At 39.1% G+C, this 20,957-nt stretch overlaps 2 protein-coding genes across 4 annotated transcripts; both read right to left on the reverse strand.

Annotated features, from left to right (window-relative positions):
• Positions 1–18: 18 nt before the first annotated feature.
• On the reverse strand, positions 19–9,786 carry LOC127524183 (carbohydrate sulfotransferase 15-like). 2 transcript variants are annotated; one of them, XM_051915593.1, is made up of 9 exons: positions 9,717–9,786; positions 6,753–6,821; positions 4,744–4,983; positions 4,182–4,521; positions 3,098–3,229; positions 2,770–2,926; positions 1,194–1,350; positions 937–1,084; positions 19–709 (listed from the first exon to the last, which is right to left on the reverse strand). In XM_051915593.1, exons 2-9 carry the CDS (start codon positions 6,792–6,794, stop codon positions 528–530), a joined length of 1,398 nt encoding a protein of 465 aa, XP_051771553.1. In that variant the 5' UTR covers positions 6,795–6,821; positions 9,717–9,786; the 3' UTR covers positions 19–527. The 2 variants fall into 2 exon arrangements, with proteins under 2 accessions (XP_051771553.1, XP_051771552.1); XM_051915592.1 differs by lacking the exon at positions 9,717–9,786 and adding an exon at positions 6,951–7,059.
• A 1,734-nt stretch (positions 9,787–11,520) lies between these two features.
• On the reverse strand, positions 11,521–20,937 carry oat (ornithine aminotransferase). 2 transcript variants are annotated; one of them, XM_051913821.1, is made up of 11 exons: positions 20,789–20,933; positions 19,262–19,307; positions 15,314–15,538; positions 14,884–15,108; positions 14,704–14,799; positions 14,290–14,417; positions 13,830–13,952; positions 13,604–13,732; positions 13,404–13,517; positions 13,169–13,313; positions 11,521–12,252 (listed from the first exon to the last, which is right to left on the reverse strand). In XM_051913821.1, the coding sequence occupies exons 3-11, from the start codon at positions 15,525–15,527 to the stop codon at positions 12,092–12,094; spliced, it is 1,335 nt and encodes a 444-aa protein (XP_051769781.1). In that variant the 5' UTR covers positions 15,528–15,538; positions 19,262–19,307; positions 20,789–20,933; the 3' UTR covers positions 11,521–12,091. The 2 variants fall into 2 exon arrangements, with proteins under 2 accessions (XP_051769781.1, XP_051769780.1); XM_051913820.1 differs by lacking the exon at positions 19,262–19,307 and having other exon boundaries at positions 20,789–20,937.
• Between the last annotated feature and the right edge of the window lie 20 nt (positions 20,938–20,957).

The raw sequence follows: 20,957 nt of genomic DNA on the forward strand, positions 1-20,957 counted from the left end.
TGAAATCAAAATTGACAATTCTTGTTTTTTTTATGGAACATTGCAATGTTTATTCAAAATAATTTATCGGTGCACATTATCATTGTTTTAAATTCATGTTCCTAGTTATCTTAAATCAGAATAACTTTCCCTCCCTTTTCTCTGATGACAAGGGCGGGGCAACCTGTCACTCACATGAGACCCACCAACAGCAAACCAACACCATCCAATCAATTCCCCACAGACAAAATCAAGCCCCGCCCTACATTTGCTCTTGTTTGAGAAGCGTTTCACTTGGATATGCGAGAGAAGAAAAGATGAGCGTGAATTCTTTTCATGCCGACTGTAAAACTGCACACTGAACTGGATCAATCTGACCAGCAGGTGTCAGCGATTTAAACACTTAAAAGAGAGTTTTTTTTCCACTGTGTGGTTTAAAATTACTTCATCATTTACAAAAAATCCCTTCATGATCCAGTGAATGAACAATCAGCATCAAACTCATCTGACAGGTGGTCTGCGTGTGAACGGCAGCGTTCAGAGCGACGCTACCACGTGAAGGATTCATCCTGCAGCACCGCAGACAGTTTCTGGTTGAAAGGAGCGTAAAACATCCGGAGCAGCTCTCGTGTCAACGGCTCCATCGGCCCCAGATCCCTGTCCGACAGATGCCTGGTGTTTGACGCGGGACGTTTGCTGATGAGTCTCTCTGTCTGTTCAGACACCGGACCTGCAAACAGACACACAACACAATCAGTCACATCCCAAAACGATTCTGTTTTTAAGATGGATTTAGTTTATATATTTTATGTCTCTTTAGTTTGTATTTTTTGATTTATACTATGCTTTTTTAAATGTGGTTTATATGTGCTCTTTGCTGTGAGCTTCGTCTCATGATGATGATGATGAATGTCTGCTGCCCCCTTCTGATGACAGACAGGCGGCTGCAGGACTGACCTAACTGCAGGAAGTGGAAGATTCTGCTCATGCTGCGCGTCACGTTTGCAGCGTGATCCTCCAGACGCAAAACTAAGAGCTGATCACGGCTGAACACTGACAACCAGTCCAGAATAAACACCACATACAGGCCCACCTGCAGCCGCACCTACACACACACACACACACACACGTAAATAACTATTAAATACTTAACTATATAAATAAAGGGATACAGGTGCATGGCGCTTGCTGAGGTCAGAGGTCGGCATACTCACACTCATGGCGACATACAGTGCGCTGCTGTACACACACGCTCTCAGACCGGCGTCCCGCAGACAGGCATCGAACAGACGCAGAGACTCGCAGACCTTCTGATGGAAATCCAGCGCTGATTTATTAGACGTGCCGAAGTACAAATAGTCTGAATAGAGTCTGAAGAAGAACAGCAGAAGAGTTCGAGCGTGTGTGAAGCATCAGATGACATCATCAAACACGCTACACGAGCCGCGTCACGTGACCCGGAACTAAAACAAGCATTCTTGTGTCCTGCCAGATGGTCACTTTATGAGATATTCATGAGCAAAAATGTTTGTTTTAGTAATTTTCTTGAGTTTTTGACATTTAAAAATAAATAAATAAATGAAGTGTTTTAGTTAAGCACTTCAAATTAAACGAAACACAAATGAGATAAGTATGGAAGCTTGTTTCTGCCACGGAATAAAAAATAAAAAAGGTAATTGCGACTATTTATCTCACAATTATGAGTGTTTTCTCAGATTTATGATAAATAATCTCGCAATTGGTCGTTATAAAGTCCAAACTGCAAAATATAAACATGCAATAACAAAGAAAAAGATAAAAAGTTGCAATTACCTTTTTTTATTTATTTTTTATTCATTTTTATTTTATTGACAGAAACAAGTTTCTACAGAAATGTTGCCTTGTTTATTTTATTTCATTTGCTTTTATTTATTTCATTTTATTTCATTTTATTTTTTTTGTTTTTTTATTGTATTTGATTTTATTTTCATTTTATTTTCATTTTATTGTATTATATTGTATTTTATTTCATTTCCTTTTATTTATTTCATTTTATTTTTATTTAATTTAAATTTAATTTAATTTTATTGTATTTCATTTCATTATTTCATTTATTTATTTTTTCCATTTCATTTCAGTTTATTTCATTTAGTTTAATTTTATTTCATTTTATTTTATTGTATTTTATTGTATTTCATTTGATTTTATTTTGATTTTATTTTAATTTTATTTTATTATTTCATTTAATTTTATTCTCATTTAATTTTATTTTCTCATTTTATCTTATTTTATTGTATTTTATTGAATTGAATTGAATTTTAATTTAATTTTATTTTCATTTTATTGTATTTGGTTTGATTTTTATTTTATTATTTCATTTCATTTCATTTATTTCATTTTATTCATTTCATTTTATTTTCATTTAATTTAAATTAAATTTTATTTTATTGTATTTCATTTCATTATTTCATTTAGTTTAATTTTATTTCATTTTATTTTATTGTATTTTATTGTATTTCGTTTGATTTTATTTTGATTTGATTTTAATTTAATTTTATTATTTCATTTAATTTTATTTTAATTTTATTTCATTTCATTTTATCTTATTTTATTGTATTTTATTGAATTGAATTTAAGTTTAATTTTATTTTATTTTATTTTCATTTCATTTCATTTTATTGTATTTGATTTGATTTTTATTTTATTATTTTATTTCATTTCATTTTATTTATTTCATTTTATTTTATTTCAAGTAATGAAAATGTTTTTTACAGTTGTAGTTTTAGTTCGAGATCTGGTGTGACCTCTGACCTTTCCACAGGGTCTCTGAGGATGGCGATGAGTCGCGCATCCGGCTGCAGCACGTGAATGAAGTCCTGGACGAGTGACGGAGGCTCCGCCTCTCTGCTGATGTCATGGTGATAGTGCCAGGCGCAGTTGTCCCACATAGTGGAAGCGCTGGCCTCACCTGTCAGTCAAACACACACACACACACACACACATTGTTTTTACAGGAAATAGAATGTAATTACAGTAAAGCGTCACTTTGTAACACATTCTAGGAACACTCGAGCGCACAGATCAAACAAACCTGACCTCATGTGGAAATGAAAATAAACACACAGATCTGAGAACATACCAGTGATGATGTCGCTGCTGATGGAGTTTCCCAGAAGTCTGTGCTGAATCCGCTGGGCCACCGGATCGAACAGGTCCAGGTAATGGTCCAGCGGGAAGCGGGTAAGAGGAGGATCACCGAGATTAACGATTCCTGCAAATCACAGGATCCAGATCAAGCTTCTCCAAACGACAGGTGCTTCTGTGTCAGTCAATATTTATGAGCATCAGTGGGACGAACACAAAAACACACGAGCAGAGACAGAGAAATCACTGAACATTTACAGTCCAGCGCCTGTATATGGAGTTGAATTATGGATAAAATCTATATAAATGAGTGTGAATGTTAGATTTGGTCTAATTTGAGTGTAAAATGTTTTCTGGATCTGCTATGAATCAAATTCAGTGATCAATGTTTTTTTATTGCTCTCTCTGAGCTGAGAGGAAGTCATGTGACTAAAACAGATAAATAAAGCTGATTATATCTAGACAGGAAACAGCTTGAAATGCAGTAAAATAAGAAAAAAAAGCTGAACGAGGCAGATTTCATTCTGTGCAGGTGAACCACTGCATCTGTCGTGATCCCAGCAAACGTTCTCAGAATGTTCTCTCAAAGTTACGAGCAAATGTTCTTCCAGAGCGTTTATTCAAATATCTGGTCTTTAATAACTTTTTTAAATGTTACTACTAGTTGTAGAATGTTTAGAGAAGATTAAACTAAAACTAGATGCATCTGAATGAGTCTCTGAAGTAGAAACACTATAATTATCTTAACGAAAGAACAATCTACATCACGTGTGTTATTCTAATGACTGTACATCATCACACGTGTTTATATGACCCTGATGAATCGGTTCACATTCTCACGAATCAAACTGTGATCTGAGATTCATCATTTGCTCTAATGAAGTGTGTTTTAGTTCCCAGCAGACACTTCTGACAAGAACAAACAAACCAGAACTGCTTGTTTTGATTGTTTTTAATCTATTTCTGCTTTGTTTCTTCAGTCGTGATGCTGCTTCTTCCAGAACATTTTGTTTGTAATGAGAGTGCGGATGAAAGCAGCTTCCCTTTGAAGGCATTTAAGCGTCAGGAATCTCACTCACCGAACCTCTTCCGGCTCCACCAGTGCGGTTCCTTGGGCCCCGTGAGATACACGTCGGGATGGAGCCTCAAGCGCTCGTACAGGTCCGTCGTGCCACACTTGGGCTGACCGATGATGTAGAAGTAGGGAAGGCATCGCAAGCGCTGAAGTTTCCCATTGCGCAGAATTAACCGCTGTCTGAACGTGGCGCTCAGGCCCTTGAAAGCAACTCGCATCTGACTGAACAAGCGGCCGAACAGGTTGGATCCGTATGGATCTGCGCTCACGTTTCCATGCAGCTCCTCGTACCAGCAGGGGTTCTTAACATCCGGTAAAAAGTGTGGCGGAATCACAGAAAACATCTGAAAGAGACAGAGAGTTTAACAGGGTTTTACTCGGACTCACTCAACAGGTTCATTTGGATCTGTAATCTCATAAATGTGCACTGGACTTTTAAAAATAAAGGTTCTGTATTGGCATCAATGGTTCCATGAAGAACCTTTAACATTTCCATTGCACAAAAGGTGCTTTACATTATATAGATTCAGATGTTGATGTCAATATGTACTGTATAAATTTCTCACGTGCGGGTCGAGGTTGAGCAGCTCGCTGACGGCAGGAACTCGTCTGGCTCTGAACGTCACTTTAGTTCCGATGCTGCGCACCAAGTCTCTGAGGGTGCTTTCACTGAGGTCCTCCAGCAGAGTCTTCCTCTCGCCCGACAGCAAGTAAGAGGCCATGATGAAGAACACAAGGAGGATGAAGCCACAGAATTTAGCGAGGCTGGCACGTGATGGAGATCTCTGCTGGCCGTCATGAGGAACCTTCAACACACCAAACAGAGTTGGGCTGACCAGAGAAAACAATCACTGAAGAGCAGCTTCAGATCAGTGTCATTATCAGTGATGAAGCTCATTTACTGTGAACGGATCCACTCTGAGACGCCAATCATGAGCTGCTTGCGTGAACACTCTGCCGTGTGATAAGCGCACTAAGCTATATTGTTTTCTTTTCGATTGACAGATTGCTTCGCCTAAGCAATGACACAAAACACAATGTTACTGATCTTTTAGGATCATTATAAAACTGTGATGGGACAGATAAAACTATGACAGGTCATCAAAAAATCAGACATAGACATTTGATATAGAGTGCAAGGACAATTGACCATATACACATTCTTAAGAACATCCGCAATAATATAAGCCAGCTGAAAAACTTCTGGTGAAATGTCACTTGTTGGTGTGTCGGTGAGGTAGCTTTAGTGTAATACTTAGTTTATAATCAGAATATAGACACCTAAATAGTCAGACTTAGTGTTAATTTACTTATTCAAACATAAGGTGACATGAAAAAGACGTGTCCTTCAGTGTTCCTCCAAAGCAAAATTCAATTCGACCATCAGTTTTCACACTTTCGTGCGGAAAAAAAGCGTCAACACACTGTAAATTAAAGATTTATTGTGCCCTTTAGTTAGATTCATTGAATAAAATGTGAGTTTTCAGAAGTGTGATCTTGTGCTGCACTGACTGACAGCTTCAGTGATTATAAAGAGAGAGCGTGATGATCGGTTTCTGTAATACATTCACAAGTTATTGTTTTTCATGAGATTTCGTGAGTACTTCATACTTCACCTTGACAAAATGTATTTTTAAACCTAGTTTTTTTTTAAATAATATTTAATAATTATTCAAAAGCAAAAAACTATTACAAGAAATGTCTAATATATGCGCAAATAAATAGTCCTCTGCCGCCATCTGATGGTTATAGTGGTAATTAATGTCTTTATTTTGAAATAAAAGTGTTTTCTATCAAATGTTGAACATCTTGAAATGTTGGGTTTTACAAATGAAGAAGGATGAACAAATATTAATTTTGGTCATCACATTAAAAATAACATTTGAAGAGCTGGAAAAATATTGTGTGTGCGTGTCTAATTACAAACACTGCGTTTCTTATACCAACATTCACAGTAGCTTCAAGTCTTTATTGCAATCACCAAAACTGGTTTATTGGCAAATTCTTTGGTGTTTCCATGGTTTCTACAAAATAAAACCGGAAACTGAAGGTAACTCGAGTATGATGTCATTGATAGGCGACGCACAGACACGGTCCGTGTCCTGGTTAAAATTGCTTATTTCTCTGGATTTAAACATTCTTGGAAACATCTAGTATAATGTAAGTACACAAGTCAACAAAATATATAACACTGTTCTAGTGGTTTTTGGATATTTTAATCCAAAAATCTTACATATTGTGAATTTATTAATGTTCTGTTTGTCTAACATTTTTTTTTACGTTTCTACTTGTTAAAAAGCAACATTCCTATAATGTTTAAAGCATGAAATGTTCCCTTAATGAATGCATAACCAAGAAAAAAATATGTTTTCACAAAAAATATTTTAAAAAATGGATGATTTGAAAATTTAGTCAACATTCAGAAACTTAGAACTTCAGCAAAACATTCTTAGAACATATTCTTGTTGATCTACTTAAAAACTCTCATGAATCAGTTTCTCCAAACAGCTTCTTCGGGCATGTGGGAAAATATTGTTGGTCTCATATTCAACAGTCATCTGTTGGCTTTTGTTACCTTCAGCTGCAGAGATCCAGACGTGAACTCACTGCGGCTCATGGCAGAATCAGATCAACACAAACAATCCTGAGAAGCACAGAGATCGACATTAATATCAGTGGAATCAGAATATATAAATGTGCACAGCAAAAGCATTTGACAGAACACAATCCACATTATACTAAATATTAAACAGATTCTACAATAAATGAACACCTTCACTATCATGATGTCAGAAATAAATCCTGTATGAGTCCATCACTACAAACACAGATGAGTCTGAAAACGAAAGAAGCTTCACAGAGACACATTAACCAAAAGAAAAGTAAGCCACTCCACTTGAACTTCCTCTGTAAAACTGTCTCAGTGAAGAGGGTTGAACACACACACTCTCTCACACACACATTTTTTCTGTGAGGAATTGATTGGATGGTTGTGGTTTGCTCTTGGTGGATCTCATGTGAGTGACAGGTTGCCCCGCCCTCATCATCAGAGAAGAGAAGAGATGCTGCAAGAGGGAGGAGAAGATATTCTGATTCAAGATTACCAGGAACATGAATTTAAAACAATAATGATAAATCATTCAGAATAAACACTGGAATATTCCATAAAAAACAAGAATTGTCAGTTTTGATTTCACAGGGACTTTAAAGTCTGAAAATCTAACACAGCGCTCGGCAGATTAAACGTGTGTGTCTCAAATGACGGCTAAAGTCACGTTTGCCAAAACATTTTCACGCCGCTGCTGCTGGACTCAACAGAGAGGAGCGACGCGCGTCTGCTTCTGCATGTGTTATTAATGACGTTACGAACCGCAGACACAAACTATCAAACTCTTCTTTATAAAAACAGCCAAACGTAAAATACCAACCCTAACATGACTCCACTGATATCACTGCAAGTGTTTTAGTCTGTAAAAGATGCTTTATGAAGAAATAAAGCGTTAGATGACAAACACACATCATCACGTCTGATTCCTACAGCTGCTGATCCTTTTTTTTAATTTTTTTAATGTAACATTTCAGTGTTTATTCTAAATGATTTATCATTATTGTTTTAAATTCATGTTCCTGGTAATCTTGAATCAGAATATCTTCTCCTCCCTCTTGCAGCATCTCTTCTCTTCTCTGATGACGAGGGCGGGGCAACCTGTCACTCACATGAGATCCACCAATAGCAAACCACAACCATCCAATCAATTCCCCACAGACAAAATCAAGCCCCGCCCTACATTTGTTCTTGTTTGCGAAGCAGTTTCACATGGATATACGGCACAATAGAGAAGAAAAGACCAGCGCAACTTCAGTTTCATGATGAGTCGCGACAAAGACTTTAAAATAACACAAGACGTGTCATTGGTATTGTTTTGAATGGAAGAAAATGCAACGCACAATATGGCGGAATAAGTCCCGCCTTCTAAATAAGAGCCAATCGGTGATTGGTGAAGTCATTGCGTCACTGTAAGGCCGTTAGAAGCTCCGGTTCCTATAGAAACAGTCAGACGTGCACTTCCTATAGAGACGCGCACTTAGGACTGCTCATGCGCATTAGCTTGATCTAGCCTGAAAAATGCCATTTTTTTTGGTCATGATTTGAGCATTTAGAAACAAAATTTATGAGTCCGTTGTTGTCAGGTTTCACCGGTGATTTCAAATATGAAATTCAGTCGAAAGCTTGGCGAACAGCTTTGGAGAATTTGATGTTTCCCCATTCAAAGAGATAGGAGATGCACTTGCATGCCTGAGAGGCGCTTGTCTTAAAGGGACTTTGGTCGCGATAGCGTCAGATCTTATCTTCTGTATTGCGATCTAAGTCCAATTGAAACGTATTATTCCCACCCCCCGAGAAAAAAAAAAAAGTAGGGCAGGGACTTGGTTCTGTTCATACGTTGTTGACTGGATGTTGAGATGTGGGCGTGGCACTCAAAAATGGAGGCGGATCTGAATGTGAGCATACAGTGGATTGTAAGAAAGGGGCGGAGTTTAAGACCAGCATTCACCACAGTCTGTGCAGGTCAAATAAACGTTAAAAATTAATTTATCTTCTTTACAAATTTTATATCCAGGTCATTGATGAAGAGGGTTTTTCAAAGTGTAAAAAAACATAATGGAGATATAGTTAATTTTGAAGTTTTATTAAGTGTTAACAATGTTTTTATAATCAATTAGCACTGCTTTTGTCATTTTTTTTACAAGATGGACAAAATTTGTCATCAAAAAAGTAATTCGGTTTAACCAAAATTTCGGTTTTACTGAATGACACTTTTGGTTATAGTAATTGTTATATTTATGTGCAGCGAAACTGGTCTGCCAGCAAGCAGAAGTGTGTGTGTGTTCAAGAACCTGAAGAGGTAGACAGCTTTCACCTGCCAGGTTTTGAAAAGGATCTTGGATCGTGGGATCTGCAAAACACTTTCTTATATTTTTTTTTGTCATTAGCAAATTATTAACTATTTTTTTTCTCTGTATTCTGTTAAATTTTGTGTATTATACACAAATTGTTTACTTTAAACTTGTATTTTTTGCATTAATAAAAAATAAATTAAATATATGCATGGATGAAGCGATCACAGTAAAATCAATAACATGCACTTAGAAAATCGATAGTGATAATTCACATTTCATTCTGACTTTATCATGTATTTTTCTTCATCTTTTCACCACAGTGTTTGTCACACAATATTTCACATAAAGTCACAATAACAAGTCAGGTCTCTGACTGCATTCACAAGAATTCACAAGACTCTTCATCATGTTTCTGAATCTTCGAAGTGCGAATCATTCTGACTGAATCACGTATTAATGATCCTGATCGGATCAATTAAACACATCATATCACTCGGTTCTGTGACACAAACGAACATATAACTGACTCATTACAACTTCAGACTGTGTTTCACATAAACTTTAGGCGCAGAAGTCACATCAGCTCTCATATCAACTACTCAATCAATCAATCAATCAATCAATCAATAGATCTCACCGTCATAATCAGCGGATTCCTGAAGAAACTTTCCTCATTACGCCCTTCATCAGCTCAGCTGTGCGCGTGCACGTGCCCGCGGGCGCCCCGCTGCCGCGCGCTCATTGGTCAACCCCGCACAGGGGGAGGAGCCACATCTCACCTGTCAATCATGTTAACCTAATCCAAAATGAATATTTACATTTAAGCATCACTGAGAACAAATCCAGCACTGACAACTTATGTAAAATGTGTAATGAAGGTTGATTAATGCCTTTCCACTCACAACACAATGAAATTAAGTGCAGTCGCAAAAACAGCATGTGAAAAGAACAGTGAGTCCAAATTCAGTTTCATTAAAGGGGACCTAAAATGACACTTTCACAAGATGTAATATAAGTCTCTGGTGTCCCCAGAATGTGTCTGTGAAGTTTGAGCTCAAAATACCCCACAGATCATTTATTATAGCTTGTCAAATATGCCCCTATTTGGGTGTGAGCAAAAACACGCCGTTTTTGTGTGTGTCCCTTTAAATGCAAATGAGCTGCTGCTCCCGCCCCCTTTCCAGAAGAGGGCGGAGCTTTAACAGCTCAACAACAACAAAGCTGGAGAATCTCACGCAGTCAAAATGAGGATTGTCAGTAACGGTGTTCAGCCTTACATTGTTCAAACCGGAGTCGACACTGATGGAGAGACTCAGGAAGAAGTTACAACTTTTAGACGTTTCTGAATGGATAAATTTATGTAGTTGCTGTGGAGTTGATTCAACTCATCCACTAGCATGTGCCGTCATGTTAATCTTTTGTGTAAATCCAGCGTTTAATTGACCCCCTGGAGCTGCCTGAACCGAAGAAACTCATTGCATTACTTAAAAATACTTAAATTTTTTTGTCATTTGCAGCTTTGCCTCGCTTGTGAAAACAAAATGGCGGTGCTGCGGGTGGAAAATGGCAGCACTGTGTACAGCTCACTGAAGGGAGGAGCTAAGCTAATAGGGCGGGGTCTGTCAGCAGTCATGGGTGGGGCTTCTTACATAAGAGTAGGGGTAATCTGGAACTGCGTGTTTGGAGAGACTGTTTATGATTTATGGGGATTATAATAAAAGGAGTGGGTGGATTTTTACCATTATAAGCTGGTTGTTTACACACATCTGTGTTCAAACACCTCATAAAAGTGAATTTTGTATTATAGGTCCCCTATAAACATAAAAATAGAGATAAATAAATAAAAATAAATACATATGGAAAAAATATACAAAAAAATTAACACAACACATGAAAGAAAAACAAAACAGAATAAACAAAGGAATTTTCTTACATTTGTTTATCTCTGTTTACTTATTTATTGGTGTGTGTCGTCATTTCTCTCAGTGTTCAATATGTTGTTTTCATCTGAATTCATCTTATTCTGTGTGTTTGATGTTTCTGTAGCTGTTTCACAGCAGATTCTGAGGATTGAAACAGAACCACACCGACATGATCCAGAATGTTCCAGAGCATCCGAAAGAAAACCCACACAAATCTCTTACTTCCACTAGTCGGTCACATGATTTCCTGTTCTGAGACAAACATCCTGTAGATTCGTCCTGTATGTTTGTAGGTCAGAGACACACTGAATGAAGTATTACAATATATGATCATATATATTATAATTATATATATATATATATATATATATATATATATATTTTTTTTTTAGATATGTAAATATATATATATATATATATATATATATAGTTACAGAGGAATAAACCTGTACCATGGTCTGATATTTGCATCCCTTTTGCATAGGTAATGGTTTTTATTTATTTAGAACAAACACAAAGTCTCTCTGCAGACGGAAAATTTATTTAAGAACAGAAATAAAACATCATCTGATCACATTCACTCATTAAACGTTTATTAAACGTTCTACAGGAAACACACACAGAGACATGAACACAATCCTCACGTCTCTGAATGATTACATAATTAGTTTTTAAACATTAACGACTGCCGTTAAAGTGCACGATTCTCTCATCACAGGGAGAAAAACTCATTTCTATTCAAGTGGCCACATCGAAATGTCAGACGTTTTAAATACACTTCAAATGAATGAATAAACAGCAGCGAATAATAATGTGACCTTCATTCATCTTCCTCTGAAGCGTCTGCCTTCAGAAATGACCCACGTAACTTCATGAGAATAAAAACAGACCGTCATCTGTTTGAGGAGAAACTGTTATTGAAGAGTCTCAGTTTCAGTTAAGAATGAAAACGGAGTTGAAAGTGAAATTCCGAAAGCGCTAAAAGTCCACGAGAAAGAGTCGGAGTTTGACCTGAACGGCTGTAACAGCTAAAACATGAAAGCAGGCTAAAATTAGACAGAATTACAACTCAGACGATGAAGAAGATGATTTAAAACGACATGATGGTCCTGCTGATGATGTCCACACACTCTCTGACCTCATCTTCTTTTATAATGAGGGGCGGAGCAAGTCTGATGATGTCACCATGCGTGGGCTTTGCTAGGAGGCCGTTGTCACGGAGTCGCAGACACACACGCCAGGCGTCATAATCTGAGAGAGATCAGAGGATTAGAAGATTAACACACACACACACACACACACACACACACTCACACACGCACGTACGCACGCACGCTCGCACACTCATTCATGCACACACACTCGCACTCTCACACACGCATACACACGCACACTCGCACACTCATACTTACACGCACAGTGATTCATGAACACACTCTCACACAAATTCACACACACTCACAGACACACTCAGACACACGCATACATACACGCACTCGCACGCATACTCACATTTGCATGTACGCTCACTCAGACATGCGCTCACAGACACGCTCAGACGCTCAGACGCGCACGCTTACAGACACGCTCACAGACGCTCAGACGCTCACAGACACGCTCAGACGCTCACAGACGCGCACGCTTACAGACACGCTCACAGACGCTCAGACGTGCACGCTCAGACGCTCACAGACACGCTCAGACGCTCACAGACGCGCTCACAGACGCTCAGACGTGCATGCTCAGACGCTCACAGACACGCTCAGACGCTCACAGACGCGCACGCTTACAGACACGCTCACAGACGCTCAGACGCTCACAGACACGCTCAGACGCTCAGACGCGCACGCTTACAGACACGCTCACAGACGCTCAGACGCTCACAGACACGCTCAGACGCTCACAGACGCGCACGCTTACAGACACGCTCACAGACGCTCACGCTCAGACGCTCACGCTCAGACGCTCACAGACACGCTCATGCTCACAGACGCTCAGGCGCTCACAGACACGCTCACAGACGCGCACGCTCACAGACGCGCACGCTCACAGACGCGCACGCAAACACGCACATGCACACTCGCACATACAAGCTGACACGCACTCGCTGACACGCACTCGCTGACACGCACAGTGGCTTTATTGTGGTTCTGGTTCTGCCGCTCACCTTTAGTCTCGTTGATGATGATGGCGTTAAGGAGGCCTTTCCCGCGCACACCACTCACGATGTCTCGGGGCAGTTTGTTGAGTTCGGCTTGCAGGATCTGACCCATCCGTTCAGCGTTTGCAGCCAGATTCTCCTCCTCCAGAACCTGCAGAGATCCAGAGCGATGATGAGCTGCGTTCACACACACACACACACACACACACTCTCTCACACACACACTCACACACACACAGACCTCCAGAGCGGCGATGGCGACGCGGCAGGCCAGAGGGTTTCCTCCATACGTGGATCCGTGTTCTCCGGGTTTGATGGTCAACATCACCTCATCATCACACAGAACAGCAGACACCTGAAACACACAAACTCAGATCAAGCAGTGCTTACAGTAAAACAGCACACCCATGTGATATGTATCGACATGTGTGTGAGACTCACGGGATACACTCCTCCTGACAGAGCTTTACCCAGAACCACCAGATCCGGTCTTACTGCCTCGTGGTCCACAGCCAAACGCCGCCCAGTACGGGCCAGACCGGTCTGAACCTCATCAGCAATGAACAGAACCTGGAACACACACAATCAAATGAGTGTAAACACACAAATACAGTCAGAATGAACGGCTGATGGGACTGAGTGTGTGTGTGAAAGTGTGTGTACTTGCATTGTGTTTAGTGCACAGCTCCCGGACTTTAGTGAGGTAACCAGCATCAGGGACGACGACACCCGCTTCACCCTGGATGGGCTCCACCATGAACGCAGCCACGTTTGGATCCTGCAGCGCTTTCTGTACGAGACACACACATGTTTAGAAGTAAGCAAGTAAAGTAAACCTTTTTTATATATCACCTTTTAATACAGTCTTTACAAAGAACTTCACAAAAGAAATTCACACAACAAAACCCACACAATAGAATGAGTACGTTCGGTGAACCGGTTGAGCTGGTCGAGTTACAAGTCAGAAATAACACTGCAGATTTGCTGTGCTTGTTTGTATGGCTGCACAATTTGGCCAAAAATGTTTTGATTGTATATCATCACAACTTCAGAATTAAAATTTCCTGATCATTTACTCACTCCTATGTCATCCAAGATGTTTATGTCTACGTGTGTGTGATTTGTACCTCTAGTGCAGCGACATCATTATACGGGACCAGCTCAAATCCAGGCATGAACGGACCGAAACCGTCGTAACTGCTGGGGTCTGTCGAGCTCGAAATGGCCGCCATCGTACGACCCCAGAAATTCCCCGCTGCAGGAGTTAATGTCATTCATCATGTGACGTACATGAGCACAACATCATACAAACATATGAACATATAAACCTTTAAGGCATTTAAATCACACTCATGTCACAGGAGACATATGCTAATGAATATGTCATAAATAGATCTCAAAATGTTACAAAATCAATAAATAAATTCTCTTTGTTTTAAATTGCTCATCATTCCTCAATTCTGCACAATAATCATATGTAACATTTTCAATCCTCTCAAGCGAATATCTGTGAAAAGATCCACTCCGACCAGCTGACTTACTTGCGAAAACAATCTTTGCTTCATATTTCGGGATGCCCTTGACAGTGTACGCCCACTTACGGGCCAGTTTACAGGCCGTCTCTCCGCCCTCCACACCTTAAACACACAAACAGAGGATTAGACGCCATCAGCACTCTAACAATGAATCATCAGTCAAGTCATGTTCAGACTGAACCGCACCTGTGTTCATGGGCAGCACTTTATCGTATCCGAACAGGCTGGTGATGTATTGTTCATAGGCGCCCAGCACGTCGTTGTAGAAGGCCCTGGACGTGAGCGTGAGTCTGGAGGCCTGAGACGTCAGTGCAGCGATGATCTTCGGGTGGCAGTGACCCTGGTTCACAGCGCTGTACGCGCTCAGGAAGTCAAAGTAGCGCCGGCCCTCCACGTCCCACAAGTGAACCCCTACGACAGGACATATTCAGCTCAGCTCAGGTCAAGGTTATTTCTATAGCGCTTTTCACAATACATGTTTCAAAGCAGCAAGGGAACTCTTTCTTAACTAATAGCATCATACTTTTTGTGTCACGTGACTGTGTTCATGTGAAGTGCACTTTGAAAGGCTGTACGGTAAGTTTGTGACGAAAGTGAAGTGAGTTTGATTCTGTACCCTCTCCTCGCTCCAGGGCCACGGGCAGCGGGTGGTAGTTATGAGCGCCGTAGCGTTCCTCGCGAGTGAACACCTCCTCTGATGTCAGCTGACGTTCCTCGAATTTGGCTCTGGAGGCCGCGGAGGAGGATGTGCGCGTCCCAGAATGCACTGCGCGGGTCAGGGTGGGCGTCAGTCTCCCGACGCCTCTCATCAGACTCTTCATGCTGTTCATGACGACTCGTTCTGAAACAAACAGAGAAATAATCACATGTGAATCCTTCTGCCTTTGCGTTTATTCTCATATACCATATAAGTCTCTTTATGAAAGCAAACGTGGATCGTATTCATAACCCAAAAATATCAGGATTAAGTTGATTTAGCAGTATAAATATTTAAGAATGATTACATAAGGCTGTATATAAGAATCACACCACTGACATTTTCCCATGAATTTCCCATAATTATCAGAACAGGACATTCTGCATCAGTATCCGTGTTGCCAAAACAACAGTGACATTACAGAAAACACATCAAATCATCATATTTAATATGACATCGATCCCAGTAAAACGCTTCTGGAACAGGAACAAATGTAGAACGGGTTTGATTTTGTCCGTGGGGAATTGATTGGATGGTTGTGGTTTGCTATTGGTGGATCTCATGCGAGTGACAGGTTGCCCCGCCCTCGTCATCAGAGAAGAGAAGAGATGAATTACATTCAATAAATAATATTTTATATTATAATGTTGACTTGGTGTTGAGAAGCGGTCTGATCGGGGTTTATCAACGACTACAGTGCAGATTATACAGTTGAGCCAGTAGGTGGCGGCAAAGAAACTGAATTTAAGAGGGAGTTAGTATATTATTCATTAAAAAAAACGCTGATTCATTCTGTAAAAAAAAAGTATGTATAACACCTTATAAGGCGCAAACTTTATATCTCGCAATTCTGACTTTATAACTCGCAATTCTGACTTTAAATCTCACAATTCTGACTTTATAACTCGCAATTCTGACTTTAAATCTCGCAATTCTGACTTTTAAATCTCACAATTCTGACTTTATAACTCGCAATTCTGACTTTATAACTCGCAATCCTGGCTTTATAACTCACAACCCTGGCTTTATAGCTCGCAATTCTGACTTTTAAATCTCGCAATTCTGACTTTAAATCTCGCAATTCTGGCTTTATAACTCGCAATTCTGACTTTAAATCTCGCAATTCTGACTTTTAAATCTCACAATTCTGACTTTATAACTCGCAATTCTGACTTTATAGCTCGCAATTCTGACTTTTAAATCTCGCAATTCTGACTTTAAATCTCGCAATTCTGACTTTATAACTCGCAATTCTGACTTTATAACTCGCAATCCTGGCTTTATAACTCACAACCCTGGCTTTATAGCTCGCAATTCTGACTTTTAAATCTCGCAATTCTGACTTTATAACTCGCAATTCTGACTTTAAATCTCGCAATTCTGACTTTTAATCTCGCAATTCTGACTTTTAATCTCGCAATTCTGACTTTATAACTCGCAATCCTGGCTTTATAACTCACAACCCTGGCTTTATAACTCACAACCCTGGCTTTATAGCTCGCAATTCTGACTTTTAAATCTCGCAATTCTGACTTTAAATCTCGCAATTCTGACTTTAAATCTCGCAATTCTGACTTTATAACTCGCAATTCTGACTTTTAAATCTCGCAATTCTGACTTTATATCTCGGAATTCTGACTTTATAACTCGCAATCCTGACTTTATAACTCGCAATTCTGACTTTAAATCTCGCAATTCTGACTTTTAAATCTCGCAATTCTGACTTTAAATCTCGCAATTCTGACTTTATAACTCGCAATCCTGGCTTTATAACTCACAACCCTGGCTTTATAACTCACAACCCTGGCTTTATAGCTCGCAATTCTGACTTTTAAATCTCGCAATTCTGCTCGCCTGATAAATAAACTACAGCTCGTACAAAATGCAGCAGCTAGAGTTCTTACTAGAACCAGGAAGTATGACCATATTAGCCCAGTTCTGTCAACACTGCATTGGCTTCCTGTTAAACATCGTATAGATTTTAAAATCTTGCTAATTACTTACAAAGCACTAAATGGTTTAGCTCCCCAGTACCTGAGCGAGCTCCTAATTCATTATAGTCCTTCACGTCTATTGCGATCTCAGAATTCAGGCCAGCTGATAATACCTAGAATATCAAAATCAACTGCAGGTGGTAGATCCTTCTCCTATTTGGCACCTAAACTCTGGAACAATCTTCCTAGCATTGTTCGGGAAGCAGACACACTCTGTCAGTTTAAATCTAGACTAAAAACGCATCTCTTTAACCTGGCATACACATAACACATTACCAATTTATATTTCCAAATCCGTTAAAGGATTATTAGGCTGCATAAATTAGGTCAGCCGGAACCGGGAACACTTCCTATAACACCTGATGTACTCGTTACATCAGAAGAAGAATGGCATCTACGCTAATATTAGTCTTTCTGTTTATCCCGAGGTTCACCGTAGTCAACCGGATCCGGGCCGTATCCAGGTGAGACCAAGGACCTGCACCTTGACACGACCACAACGCAGCCCTGAAGTATCAGCAGAGATTGAGTCAACTAGATCATCCCCTGTGAAGGCCTCATCGACACGACAGCCACGACACAGTTCCTCAACAACCGTCCATACCGGCGTGATGAATACGATCCTCAATTGGATGGAACTGAAATAAATACTTTTAATGTTGCGATCCTATTGGACTTATGATAGCAACCTGAATTGTAACAAAGCACTGTTGGCCAGAGGAGAACTGGCACCCCGACTAAGCCTGGTTTCTCCCAAGGTTTTTTTCTCCATTTTAACACCAATTTGCCACTTGTCTGCCACCTGATGTCACCTGATGGAGTTTGGGTTCCTTGCCGCTGTCGCCTCTGGCTTGCTTAGTTGGGGACACTTGACTTGACATTTTGATATTCAACAGTGCTTTTGATCTGCCTGCATTGACACTATTCTTTAAGAGCTGCTGTGCAGTCAAACAATGTACCAGTTATCAATGTAAAGCTGCTTTGACACAATCTACATTGTAAAAAGCGCTATATAAATAAAGGTGACTTGACTTGACTTTAAATCTCGCAATTCTGGCTTTATAACTCGCAATTCTGACTTTAAATCTCGCAATTCTGACTTTTAATCTCGCAATTCTGACTTTTAATCTCGCAATTCTGACTTTATAACTCGCAATCCTGGCTTTATAACTCACAACCCTGGCTTTATAGCTCGCAATTCTGACTTTTAAATCTCGCAATTCTGACTTTAAATCTCGCAATTCTGACTTTAAATCTCGCAATTCTGACTTTAAATCTCGCAATTCTGACTTTATAACTCGCAATTCTGACTTTTAAATCTCGCAATTCTGACTTTATATCTCGCAATTCTGACTTTATAACTCGCAATCCTGACTTTATAACTCGCAATTCTGACTTTAAATCTCGCAATCCTGGCTTTAAATCTCGCAATTCTGACTTTAAATCTCGCAATTCTGACTTTAAATCTCGCAATTCTGGCTTTAAATCTCGCAATTCTGGCTTTATATCTCGCAATTCTGACTTTATATCTCGCAATCCTGGCTTTAAATCTCGCAATTCTGACTTTAAATCTCGCAATTCTGGCTTTATAACTCACAACCCTGGCTTTAAATCTCGCAATTCTGACTTTATATCTCGCAATCCTGGCTTTAAATCTCGCAATTCTGACTTTAAATCTCACAATTCTGGCTTTATAACTCACAACCCTGGCTTTATAACTCGCAATTTTGGCTTTATATCTCGCAATCCTGGCTTTAAATCTCGCAATTCTGACTTTAAATCTCGCAATCCTGGCTTTATAACTCGCAATTCTGGCTTTATTTATAAATTTATATATAAAATATACTTTTTATATATAAAAAGTTGCAATTACCTTTGTTTTGTTATTTCATGGCAGAAACAAGCTTCCATAGATTGACCTGAAGATTGAAAGCTGTATCATATAATTGGAAATATGAGCAATATCACACTCATAACCATGCGAAACGGCTCTATATCAGACGAGTGTCAATTTTCATGAAAACACTGTATTTGTGTTTTTTTGGAAAGATTAAACACTAATTTCATATACATATATACATTATATATTATATATACATTATATATTATATATATATATATATATATATATATATATATATATATATATATATATATATATATATATATATATATTACATTTTTTTCAATATTCAATATACTTTCAATAATTCAAGCTTTTCTCAAGTACCAAGGGTTTTCCAAGACTTAAATTTCAAAAAAGTCAAGTACTTTAAGCACCTTGTACGAACTCTGTTATGAACACATGAATTTACAACAATGATGTGCAGTGATAAATCATTCAGAATAAACCCTGCAATATTCCATAAAAAAAAGAGAGAGATTTCGATTTCACGTGGACTTTAACTCTCATTGCAAAAAGGTTCTGGTTTACTGTAGTACTGAATCATTTTATGTGTTTCTCCATCAGCATTAATCTGAATGAAGCACATGTCCTCTGGGTCGACAGCATGTGAAAGAAACTGATGAACAGACAGAAACGAACAAACCAGCAGGTGTTTGTCATACAGATGCAGATCAGCACTTTGAGCTGAATGTGAACGTGTTCAATCACACATCATCATGATGTCTAGTGTTTCAGTCTTTCGATCCACGGACCCAAATATGATCATGAGTTTTTCTACTCGTAGTGCCGCAGCTGTACTGTTTAACAGGTTTTATTTATTTTAATTATTTGATTTTTTCAATCACATGATCATGTCTAGAGATCAATGTGACCCATAATTCTGATGATCTCAAATGAACAAATTTTTTCTTCGGCTTTAGAGATTCCCATAAATTATTAAACTGATTTGTTGAAATTTTCCAGCAACTGTATCACTTAACAGGCGTGTGATCACGTGATCTCAAACATCAACTGATTGGCTGGACACTCACTGCCCTCTTCACGCCCACCACGAGCCCTGGCAGGGTTAAATAAAGAGACACACACACACACACACTACACTACACTACACGAGTATTAAAATATAATAATACCCAATATAGTTACACAGCAGTTTAAAGAAGTTCAATAAAGTAAATGCATGAAATTAAATATCTGTATATCAATATATATGAATAAACTCGCAGTAATAATAACCAATAACCCTACCCTACATGAATCAGTTTACACACACACAATGAGAGAAAAAGCACCGTTATCACCCTCATCTTCATCACTGAAGCTGATGTGAGCTCATTAACATACTCGCGTTTATTCATATTCATCAGCCCTGAGCCCTCAGTGTTCTCGCACTATTATCTGATTTAAACACCCGTGCGGTGTTTTACCCGCCTCTATTTATCAAATAAAGCCATCAGAACGCGCTTTAATCTGTGTTTATGTGTGTAATTTTACCTGCTGCTGGTCCGTGCGGGTAGATTCTGTTCCTGCTGCGTGTCTCGCGCTGCCTCTAAATGGATTATTCAAATGGACGCAAACACGTCACTCTGCGTCATGACGCAACTCGCTTCAGCGCTGCTTAACGCTGAACCGTTTTCTGCAGAAATGTGGAACATTGATTTAA

Source organism: Ctenopharyngodon idella, chromosome 12 (assembly GCF_019924925.1).
Source record: "Ctenopharyngodon idella isolate HZGC_01 chromosome 12, HZGC01, whole genome shotgun sequence".
Lineage (NCBI taxonomy): Eukaryota > Metazoa > Chordata > Actinopteri > Cypriniformes > Xenocyprididae > Ctenopharyngodon > Ctenopharyngodon idella.

Excerpts from the sequence above, each read along its gene's own strand:
- LOC127524183 (XM_051915593.1), bottom strand. The coding sequence starts at position 6,794 with ATGAGCCGCAGTGAGTTCACGTCTGGATCTCTGCAGCTGAAG. Across the intron at positions 1,351-2,769 it reads CTCAGAGACCCTGTGGAAAG|ACTCTATTCAGACTATTTGT; the intron begins GTCAGAGGTCAC and ends GTTCTTCTTCAG. Across the intron at positions 710-936 it reads CTTCCACTTCCTGCAGTTAG|GTCCGGTGTCTGAACAGACA; the intron begins GTCAGTCCTGCA and ends GTCTGTTTGCAG.
- oat (XM_051913820.1), bottom strand. The coding sequence starts at position 15,527 with ATGAACAGCATGAAGAGTCTGATGAGAGGCGTCGGGAGACTGACGCCC. Across the intron at positions 14,418-14,703 it reads AGCAAAGATTGTTTTCGCAA|CGGGGAATTTCTGGGGTCGT; the intron begins GTAAGTCAGCTG and ends TAACTCCTGCAG. Across the intron at positions 13,518-13,603 it reads TGTCAGGAGGAGTGTATCCC|GTGTCTGCTGTTCTGTGTGA; the intron begins GTGAGTCTCACA and ends TGTGTGTTTCAG.